Source organism: Podarcis cretensis (genome assembly GCF_951804945.1).
Source record: "Podarcis cretensis genome assembly, chromosome: 16".
NCBI classification, from domain to species: domain Eukaryota; kingdom Metazoa; phylum Chordata; class Lepidosauria; order Squamata; family Lacertidae; genus Podarcis; species Podarcis cretensis.
In genome coordinates, this window is record NC_137186.1 from 2323211 (window position 1) to 2334513 (window position 11303).

Consider the following 11303-nt stretch of genomic DNA (forward strand, 5'->3'; position numbering starts at 1 on the left):
CATCCTGTGCCATTCCTTGTGGTCCCATCTATCCAGTAAGCAGCTGCCAGCCTTCGTGTTCTCCATCCTGTGCCATTCCTTGTGGTCTCCATCTATCCAGTTAGCAGCTGCCAACCCTCTGCTGTCCAAACCTGCTCTATTCCATGTGGACCCATTGCTCCACTGTGTGCCCAGCCTTCCTGTTCTCCATCCTGTACCATTCCTTGTGGTCCCATCTATTCAGTTAGCAGCTGCCAGCCATCGTGTTCTCCATCCTGTGTCATTCCGAGTGGGCCCATCTGTCCAATTAGCAGCTGCCAGCTTTCCTGTTCTCCATCCTGTGCCATTCCTTGTGGACCCATCTATCCAGCTAGCAGCTGCCAGCCTTCCTGCATCCCAATTAGTATTTGCAATCCCTGTCGTTCTCCTTGCTAAAACACCAAGAAACCACTCCGGTGGTGTGCAATCATGTTGGGAATCGATAGTTATGGTACAGATTCAGATTTGGGTACTGGGTACCCAAAATGCTGAGCATTCACAATTCCAGCTGAGGTTGGCTCTGTGTCTGCACAGCATCTTTCATGCTCAGTCCGGCAATGATCTTTCACTCTTTTGTTTTTGAAAATTCCCTTTGCTAGCTTGCAAGATAGCTCTCTTTAGCCAAGGAGGCGTGACACATTGTGGTCAGTTTTCCCTGTCAAAGGAGTTATGTCTGCATTCCCAGCGCAAATAGTAGATTCAGCTCACCCACTGCTCATGTCTCTTCATTGCTTTTGACGTGGTACAGTGGTGCCTCGCAAGACGAAAAGAATCCGTCCCGCGATTCTCTTTGTCTAGCGGTTTTTTCGTCTTGCAAAGCAAGCCCATTGACGGCTTAGCGGATTAGCGCTATTAGTGGTTTAGCGTCTTTTAGCGTCTTTTAGCGGCTTATCGGCTTATCGGCTAAGCGGCTAAGCGGCTTAGCGGCTTCGAAAAAGGGGGGGAGGGGGAAAAACCCGCAGGAAGTCGCAAGACATTTTTGTCTTGCGAAGCAAGCCCATAGGAAATTCGTTTTGTGAAGCACCTCCAAAACGGAAAACTCTTTCGTCTAGCGAGTTTTCCGTCTTGCGAGGCATTCGTCTTGCGGGGCACCACTGTATCTTCTTGAAAATTGGTCTTGATCTGTTCACTTCATGCTTGTTTCTCAATTAAGTCTACTCTATGCAATGAAATATTTGTCTCCTGGTCTCTTTTAATTCCATTGTTATAAAATTCAATACCAACAGAGTCCACCAAGTTTGTGAAATAGATTAATGAAGGGTTGGAAAACCTGTCCACCTCCAGGTGTTACTGGGCTACGATTCCTATCATCTCTGAGCATTGACTATGCTGACAGCGGCTGATGAGAGATGGAGCCCAGCAAAAGAAGAATAGAGATAACTTCCTTATGCTGAATCAGACCATCGGTTTATGTGTTAGCTACATATGCACAAGGGCAAGTAGGTATTAGGTATCTCAGGTGAGATACCCAGCAGTGGAAGTTGCTCCCAGTACCAGTCACCACCTGGAAGCAGGGACAGGTTTACTGTTTCAGAAAGTAAGGCTCAGTAAAACAGTTCTGGACACAGATGCATACAACTTTTAGGTTTTTGCAGATATAGATATATGCAGATACAGACAAGCACAATGCATCTTCATTATTCTAAATAAGTCCAGAAATTCAAGATGTGGCACTGGACAAGTAACACTAACTGCAGACTAACAGACAAACGACTGAGATGGCATGCATTAATCTCAAATACAGTTGGGGCACCAGGCTGTTACGACAGCAAGCGCCTTGGCTGACTTTATTTATTGGTTTATTTTTATTTTATTCAAAATTATAACAAGACATATTATCCAAAAAACATATCATCCTTCTCCCCCCCCCATTTTTACTCCCTCCCCCCACCCTCCCACACAAAAACCACCCACTCCCACCCCCCGACTTCCCTCAGTTCCAGTCTTTGGTTTCTCTAAGAATGCTGTTTTCTGCATGTTACAAAGTTGCATAGATCCTGAAACTATTTAGCTGATTCTTATCAATAAAAAGTTTGTGAATGTTTATTCAAAACCTGCCAAGGAGTCCAGTTGCTTTGTTGCGTCTTCAGATACTTTGTAAAGGGTTCCCATTCATTCTTAAAGTCACAGTTATCCTTGTCCTGTATCTTATATGTCAGTTTTGCCAGCACCTTGGCTGACTTTAAACCTGTGATTAGCTAATCCATAGGGTGATTTACGCTCATGAAGGAAACTAATGCCTTCTCATGTCCAGTTACTCCAACACTATCCTGATGGCTAGATGGCGACTTCCTGTTTTGCAGCAAACATGGAATGTTACCTCCCGGACACCAAGATGCCAGGGAGGGGTCCCAGACAGCAAAAATGTGGGGGCAAGCCCCCTGTAACTCTTTGAGGGTATCAAAGGGGCACAACCTATGGTCATCCATTAATGCCTTTTTTATTGTGTGTGTGTGGGGGGGGTGGAAATCCCCACCTCCCAGATGAGAAGGTGAGGGCGCTGGGTCAATTACCCGATCCAAGGGCAGCCTCAGCAAGCTACCATGCTGAGCAGTGGAATACTTTTGAATCTGGACGTAATTGCCAAGGAAAGAGGCGTCCCCTGATCAGACCCTGATTTATGCAACAGGAGAAAATATTGTTCGTTTGGAAAGGTTTGGAAAGAAGGAAAGACGCTGGTTTTTGCTTTGCTTGAACCATGGAAGGAAGGTAGGGTAGGCAATATTCTTGAGATCTGCCTATCTACTCTTCCCCGAAGCAATGGAGTGTAAAGTTTTTGGGAAGAGTGGGCTTTAGATACCTCTCTGTGGCTGATTTATTTTATAACTAAGGATACTTCCCCTCACTGGCCCTGCTTTGCCGCTTCCTGGAGTGTTTTTGCCTGGCTGGATTGTGTCCTTGAATATTACTTCCTTGCCTAGGAAGGCCTGGCAGATCCTAACACACAAAAGCATGCTTACCCCCTTCCAGCAGAGCGGTGCCCCCTTGTGGAGCCAGTGTGGTGTAGTGGTTAAGAGTGGTAGTCTCGTAATCTGGTGAACCGGGTTCGCGTCTCCGCTCCTCCACCTGCAGCTGCTGGGTGACCTTGGGCCAGTCACTCTTCTCTGAACTCTCTCAGCCCCACTCACCTCACAGAGTGTTTGTTGTGGGGGAAGAAGGGAAAGGTGAATGTTAGCCGCTTTGAGACTCCCTAGGGTAGTGATAAAGCGGGATATCAAATCCAAACGCTTCTTCTTCTTCTTCTTCTTCTTGACACATTTTCCTACAACGCTTTTAAAAACTCCATTTCAGGGTCCCTATCATGGTCCACTGAAGAAAAAAAAGGGCCTTAGCTCTGCATGAGAAAGTCTCCTTTGGCTTTTCTTTCTTCCCTGCACTGCCTATTACCCTATTTCCTGAATTTCCCCTATCTCTAGTTTTGTACTTGTATCCAAGTATTTTTTTATAATTGTATCCAGGTAATTTTAAATTGTATCTAGTTTTCTTTCTTTCCTGTAATTGTTTCTTCACTACTTGTAAATGTGAATCCCTAAGGCAGGGGTCAGCAAACTTTTTCAGCAGTCCACTGTCCCTCAGACCTTGTGGGGGGCTGGACTATATTTTGGAAAAAAGAAGAAGAAGAAGAACGAATTGCTATGCCCCACAAATAACCCAGAGATGCATTTTAAATGAAAGGACACATTCTACTCATGTAAAAACACGCTGATTCCCAGACCGTCTGCAGGCTGGACTGACAAGGCGATTGGGCCGGATCTGGACCCCAGACCTTAGTTTGCCTACCCATGTCTTAAGGCGACCCTTATGCAATGGTTACATTTGGCGTCTTTGCAATGGAACTGACCCCCTTGTATCCTTGTGCCTTATCAGTGTTTGTTCAACTTTTCAGTGAATGCAACTACTTTCAGGAAAATAAGAAGTACCTATGTAAAAGCTGTAAAAAGTGGCAGAGTGAGTCAGAGACTGAGCTGGGTGAGTGTTTTGTGCCCCTCTTAGCCCCCTTCTTAGAAACAGAAGGTGTTGGCTGTCTGTCTAGCTGTGTTATCAATATCAACTGGGGTCCAAATTATCTTCCTTTGAACATCAAAGAGCCAAGGTGTGAAAATGCAGGCCAGGAAACACCAAGAAAGTTCGTGCCTCATTTTAAATATATCTGATCACACCTTGTCACCTTCCGCTGGTCCCTTGTGCTGCGCGAGAATGTCCATTTTAGATATTACTTCTCAAAGCTGAAGAATATTGGCTTGGCTCTCACATAAAGTCTCTCAGTTTCAGTTTATATTATGGCTGTGACATCAGGCCAGTTTGAACCAAGTGTGAATTGGGTCTATGCAGCTACAAAATCAGTCCCAACAATTCACATTGATCAGGAGTGATTTGGACTATTCTGGAGGTCAAAACTCTCAGAAAGCCAGACAGCCAGTCTCCAAAGTGTTGGAAATTTTCCAAATGGCACCTTATAAGGAGAACACAAGGATGCAGAGAGGGCAGCTGCACACGGCTCTCTCTCTGAATGTTAGGAAGTTTGATGGAATTTGGTCAGCTCATCTTTTGTTTATCCAGACCAATAACCAGCCTTTCTTGTTACAGGTAGGTAACAAGAAGTGTGCATGCAAACGAAAACTCATACCAATAACAAACTTAGTTGGTCTCTAAGGTGCTACTGGAAGGAATTTTTTTTAATATTTTGTTTCAGCCTTTCTTATACACCTGTTTGCTTCCTAATCCTTCCCCATCATAACCCAATCAAGCTCAGTTGCATCTAGTTCTGTAGGCTGCGTCCCTTCCCTTCCCTTATACTCCCCCCTACACATTTTGTCCCTCTTTTTTGTGTTTCATTAACAGCTGTGCCTGTACTTCTTAGTATTTTGTCACCTCTGTGTGTGGGGTGGGGCTTATCTGCACTGTCTCAAAAATTGGCTAGAAGGTTGCCTGTTTCTTTATTTCTTTATTTTTGTGGTATGGGTTTTCCATGTCCAGATGACATATCAGTTTCCCTAGAGATAAAAACAAAACACTTTTGACCTGACTGATAGTCATACAATGAGCTGAAGAAAATGTTCCAGTTAACATTTGTAAAAAAAGCCTGAAGCTTTCTTGTTAGGAATTGTAGGAAAAGACCTGCCAAGGAAACTAAAAAAACATTTCCATGTATGCGACAACAGTGACAAGAGTCTTAATAGGACAAGGATGGAAGAATGAGGAAATCCCGACTAAAGAACTGTGGCAAGAGAAACTGATGGACTACGCAGAACTGGTAAAATTGACACATAAACTACGTGACAAGGATAACTGTGACTTTAAAGAAGAATGGGAACCTTTTACGAAGTATTTAAAGAAACAACAAAATGAACTGGACTCCTTGGCAGGTTTTGAATAAACATTCACAAACTCTTTATTGGTAGTATACAGATAGATAAACTAAGGATCTTTACAATTTTAAACATGCAGACAATAACATGTGCTGAGAAACCAGAGAGAGGAGCTGGGGGGAGTTGGGGGGGAGTTGGAGGGAGGATTTTTATTTTATGGGGGAGGGGGGAAATGGGGGGGGGAGGAAATGAGGATGATGTATTTTTGATAAATTGTTATGTTGAAATTCCTAATAAAAATATTTTTTTAAAGGTTTTCTTTTTTAGATTAGGTCTGCATTTTATTTAAAACTGTTTCCTGAGTCTTTACTAATACAGTACGTTGTTGTGTGTGGATGTGTGTGTGTAAGAGACAGAGAGTCTTTTGAGTACATTGTACACAGTGTACACAGTCCGAAGCATCACACAGAGTGTATAAAGTATAAAGTTTAATTTAAAAAACTTAATGGAACAGGCGAAACAGGAGCATGTGGACTTACATGAATGAGCACTAAAACCTTTCTTTCTTTCTTTCCTTTCTTTCTTTCTTTCTTTCTTTCTTTCTTTCTTTCTTTCTTTCTTTCTTTCTTTCTTTCTTTCTGCAAACTTTAAAGGTGGCTTGCACAAACCCTATTTGAAATTTGACGGGGTTAATCACCTCTTGAGGGAATACAAGGTCTTCAAATTTCATGCACCTACATCCAGCGACACAAGGGGTGTGTGTGTGTGTGGCTGTTTTGGTTTCCCAGTGCAAATGAATGCACTGGAATTGAGTTGAATTGGGTGCAAATTGATCCAAAGCAAATCAGGGACAGATCCAAATCAGGATCCAAACCAATTTGGGGTGGTCTGGGTTTCCACACCCCTAAGTTATATCTGTTGCTCATGTATATTTAATACAATTAACCACATTTCCAAATCAGTTTGTGGATATTTTTAAGACTTCGTGACAATTCACTAGCATTTTAGAGCGCATTTTTCCTAATTTACCATTTTTTTGGCATGTATACAATGGTACCTCGGGTTAAGTACTTAATTCGTTCCGGAGGTCTGTTCTTAACCTGAAACTGTTCTTAACCTGAAGCACCACTTTAGCTAATGGGGCCTCCTGCTGCTGCCACGCCGTTGCTGCACGATTTCTGTTCTCATCCTGAAGCAAAGTTCTTAACCTGAAGCACTATTTCTGGGTTAGCGGAGTCTGTAACCTGAAGCGTATGTAACCTGAAGTGTATGTAACCCGAGGTACCACTGTATGTGGTTTTACAATTGTTGTTTTTTACTTTGTTCTGAGCTTTTAAATTTTGTAAGTGGTGTTCTTTGTTTTGAAACTGGTAACAAAATGACTTGACATGCAATTTTCTTAAATATTGACATTTTTGCAAGCAATTTTCCCAAATAAAATGCATTATTAATGTCATCCTCCTGTTGTTGTTGGACTACAACTCCTAGCTTCCCTGGTTTAGTGAAGTTGATCACCCTGCTTTATTTTATTGATTTGTTTTATTCATGCGTCACTTCCCATGAAACATCCAAAGCAATTTAACAATAAGAAATATCAACAATAAAAACAATTTCAAATTCAGGTGGGTATAAAAATATCCCCACTCAAAAGGCTCGCTAAAAAGTTCATCAGCAGGTCGTGAAAGGACCATAGAGACCTCCTGATGAGATGGTCTCTCCAGAAGGCAGAAAAACCATCAAAATTTGTTTATTCCACCTCCTTCCCAAACAAAATATTCCCAAAATACACCTTTAGAAACGAGAAGAGTTCTCTCATCAGAATTTTGAAGGCTGCAGGTAGGGACTAAAAAGTGCAAATCAAACATGTCAGACAAATGGATTTTAAAAAGGGAATATTGTGGGATTCACCTGGGTCTCCCGCAAAGGACTTCAGCAGATTCAGTGCTATTCTTTTCTTCCAAATATGTGCACCAGGGTGAGAATTGTGATCTGCACCAAGAGTCCTAGAAGAATGAAGATAACTCTCAGGCTTACCCAAGACCTAGGGATGTTTTCTCCTGTAGGGGAAGAGAAGACATTGAAGGAGGGAGCCATCAGAAAATATCTGGGGATATCCTACTCCTGATGAGAGCCTCACAATACCTCCTCCAAAAAGCTATGAGCCTAAGAACATATAAGAGCCCTGCTGTTGGGTCAGGCTAATATTGTGGGCCTACCCTGGCTACCCCAGTGGTAAACATTGGGGCCAAGCACCTTTCCTCCAGGGTCCTGAGATGGAGAATGTGGCTCCAGGTGGCTTCTGAGAGACCCCAATGTGCTCTGACATCTTGCAACCTTCGATAGCAGAGCTCTGGTTGGTTTGCAAAGTTCCCAGACCTGTGAATGTTCAGGCACTGGGCTGTCATTTCAGAATGTGAGACTCTGCTCAAAGAAAATCCAGGGGGGAAGATCTGCATTAAAAGAAGATTTTGCTATGCCTCTCCACAATTTGCAGACGTTGAACCCCAATAAATATTTTACTTCCCTGGCCCAGTTTTCTTCTTTAAAAAACATACTTGAGTTAGAGATTTGTTTGTTTATTTATTATTTTATTTATTAAAATTATATACCGCCCTTCATCAGGAGATATCTTCTCTTTAAAAGACATCTGAAGGCAGCCCTGTTTAGGGAAGTTTTTAATATCTAATGCTGTATTGTTTTTAACACTCGATTGGGAGCCGCCCAGAGTGGCTGGGGAAACTCAGCCAGATGGGCGGGGTATAAATAATAAATTATTATTGTTGTTATTGTTATTGTATCTCAGGACAGTTCACAGAATAAAACACAAGATGAAACACAAGTAGGGTTGCCAGCTTTGTTCTGACAAAATACAGAATAGGGTGTAGAGGGGCGGGGCAGTTGGGGAGGCAATTTTTCTTTTCATCTGGTGCTGAAATAACTTCAGAGCAATCCATTACCATCTATTGCAGCCTAACAGCGTGTCCCCTCTGGAATTTATCACACACGTACACATGCGTTCGTAAATCTGTCTGTACTTGGTGTCAGGGAACTGCCATCGGAAAGACAGGAGGTGGAGGGGCTCTCAGAAGTCAGGAGAGACTCAGCAGCGGCGGAAGGCAGCAGCAGGAGGAGAGTGGGAGATCAGAGAGAGAGAGAAACGAAGGAATGGCTCAGGGAGTCTTCCAGCGATAACAGCGGAGAAGTCTCAGGTCCTCCCATAGGTACACCCACTCCTCGCCGGAAACTGTCGCGCCGAGAATCTAGACGACGCGTTTCCGTCAAGGAGCTTTTATGCTGGAGTAGATTCCGTAAACGCCCACTGTCGGATTCTGCCAGCGACTGAGGGAGCCATGCTTAAGGGCTCCGCTAAAAAAACAGAGCCTTGCTAAGTTGAGCAAACTCTGAGGGACTAAGCTTTATGCACAAGCAGCTCATCATCCCATCACACTTGGCTACCCAGACCAATTCATAACCTTTCACACATCCTTTCAAACACATGCATTTGGAGAGGATCCCTAACTCAGTAGAGAGAGAGAGAGGACCTAAAATGCAGGATAAAACTGTATCAATACAGGACGTAGCATTTTATACTGAAATACGGAAATCCTGTATTATACACGGCAGATGGCAAACCTAAACACAAGCACAGTGGTACGCCGGTTTATGAACAGTCCGGTTTAAGAACGATTTGGTTTACAAACTCCGCAAAACCGGAAATTGTGTCTTGGTCTGAGAACTTTACCTCGGTCTAAGAACCAAATCCGAACGGTGGAAGGGCACTGGCGGCGGGAGGCCTCGTTAGGGAAAGCACACCTTGGTTTAAGAACAGTTTTGGTTTAAGAATGGAGTTCTGGAACAGATTAAGTTCGTAAACCGAGGTACTACTGTAAATATTTAAACCAAAACGACAAACCAGTAACCCCTCCGATTCACTCACAGGCTTGCAGCCAACTCACCCCTAGTCTGGCAGATATTGAGCACACTGAAGGAGATGTTCTTCTGATCGTCTGGACTGGTGACCAGGCAGGTAAAATTGGGCTCTGAGGAGTTGAGCCACCAGGACATGTGGAGGTCCTTGCCATTGTTAGAGAGCGGGAACCAATCTGATCCAACTTCTATGTCGCTGAGGGGGTTCCTTCTTCTCCAGGAGATGTTAAATCCTCCCGTTCCAGACACCTGACATTGCAAGGTCACATTGCAGCCATATGGAGTATTGGACACATTTTGGGGGAGAATCTTCGGCTCTGGGACCGGCTCTGTGGGGAAATGTAGGGAATGTTTGTGCCATCGGTGCCACTGACAGGTGTCAGTAACAGCCCAGTAAAAAGACAGCAGGGGGTGGGAAGGGCTGGGTCCTTTTCCATGCTTGGTTAAGCATCAAACACAAGTGAGAAAACAACCACTTACCGTACACAGTGAGGAGGAATGTTTGATCTTGAAAGTGTTGTGTAGCAAAGCTCACGCGAGCCCTGTATGCTCCACTGTCCTCCATCTGCAGATCTTTGATCCTCAGTGTGGTCTCATTGACCATTTCTAGCCGCTGCCCAAATCTGTCTCTTGGATGAGGCCTCTCCAGCTTTCTGCCCCTGGATTCAGCAAACCAGAGTTCCAAACCAGTTTTAAGCTTGAAATCCCATTCAATTTTGTCTACGGTGTCTTCTGAGGGAACGTTCACGTGCAGCAAGACTGACCCTCCTGCGGTCCACCTTACCTGATACTGGGGAGGAACCTCTTCTGGATTACTTAGAGGCCCTATTTATAAAAGAGAAAGGTGAGGGAGAATGTTTATGACCCAATAAAAATGAAATCGGCACACTGTTCACAGTCCTCGAAACTTCCATCTGCATTCAGTTGTTACGTTCACCTTTCACACAAAATGCCTCCTCACCCAAACAGCCCTTGCTTCACTTAACCCTTAAAATCTGGCATTGGTATCCTTGTTAACACTGGGAAGGATCACCCATGCAAAACAAGGAAATCAGCCTCTGGACACATGGAAGGAGGACCCTGAGCCAGGGATGGGGGACCTCAATCTCAGGGGACAGGTGCCTCTTGGTCTGGCCTTTAATGTCAGGGATGTGGCTGAATCGAGTGCTGGTGAAATGTCAGAGTCAGGTGATGAAAGATGATGAAAGACTGCCAGTACAAAGAGAGACAGAGTTTGACTCTGGAGACGAAAGATCACAGACAGAGCAGAAGGGGATGGGCTCTACCTCCCTTTCCCAAGAGTTCCCTGACTCAGATAGCGCAGACAAGCACAGCTTGCAAGGAGGGGGAGAGATAGACGGCAGTCGGAGGGTTGCTAGACAACCAGCAGAGAGACAGCAGACCAGAGAGTGATTCTGTTGAAAGTGGGAAGGAATTACTCCCTCCTTCTCCCCAATCTCAGAGAACTGAAAAGGTGAGAATGCAACAGAAGTGCAAAAGGGGAAAGCTGGGCTTTGGTGTCCTTCCTGCTGTGATAAGGGCAGAGACTCAGAGTGACCAACTTGTTGCAATGGCAGCAAGCTGGGAGCTGCATGCTGGATGTAATTTATAAATAAATGTACCATAAAACTGGCAAAGGGTCATTAATTCTTATTAAGGCTTGCCTGCCTGCCTGAAATCATTACAGCTGAGATATTTCCCAGGCAGTGTTATGGCAATAGGCATGACTATAGGCATGTCCCCTCCTCCCTCCCCCCCCCCCCCCGCCTTCACCTCATCACCCAGATGCATGGGCGATTGTTTGAGGTTCTCCTTTCTCTTCAGCCCAGAAAGGTTGAATCTGTGTTGCAACAAATGTGTTGCAACAAATGCACAATCAACGGGGGGCAATACCCATCAATGGGGGATGTGGGGTGGCCCCCACAAATATTTTATTGGGGGTGTTAGCGAAGGGACCTTGGCTCCTATGTCTTCAACCTGTGCCCATGCCACAACATCCACAAAACAGATTTTCTTTCCGAGACATCTTTTCCATATAAAGTGGTACCT

At 44.3% G+C, this 11303-nt stretch overlaps 1 protein-coding gene across 1 annotated transcript; it reads right to left on the minus strand.

Annotated features, from left to right (window-relative positions):
* Window positions 1-7059: 7059 nt before the first annotated feature.
* On the minus strand, window positions 7060-10002 carry LOC307204615 (T-lymphocyte surface antigen Ly-9-like). Its single transcript, XM_079956223.1, has 3 exons — window positions 9735-10002; window positions 9284-9583; window positions 7060-7384 (listed from the first exon to the last, which is right to left on the minus strand). Exons 1-3 carry the CDS (start codon window positions 9856-9858, stop codon window positions 7272-7274), a joined length of 537 nt encoding a protein of 178 aa, XP_079812349.1. The 5' UTR covers window positions 9859-10002; the 3' UTR covers window positions 7060-7271.
* Between the last annotated feature and the right edge of the window lie 1301 nt (window positions 10003-11303).

What these genes read in the sequence shown, in the direction of transcription:
- LOC307204615 (XM_079956223.1), bottom strand. Translation starts at nt 9,858, where the DNA reads ATGGTCAATGAGACCACACTGAGGATCAAAGATCTGCAGATGGAGGAC. An exon ending in ATTCCTCCTCACTGTGTACG is followed by an intron (nt 9,584 to 9,734) that starts GTAAGTGGTTGT and finishes ATTTCCCCACAG; the next exon opens with AGCCGGTCCCAGAGCCGAAG. An exon ending in CAATATCTGCCAGACTAGGG is followed by an intron (nt 7,385 to 9,283) that starts GTGAGTTGGCTG and finishes CTTCCCCTACAG; the next exon opens with GAGAAAACATCCCTAGGTCT.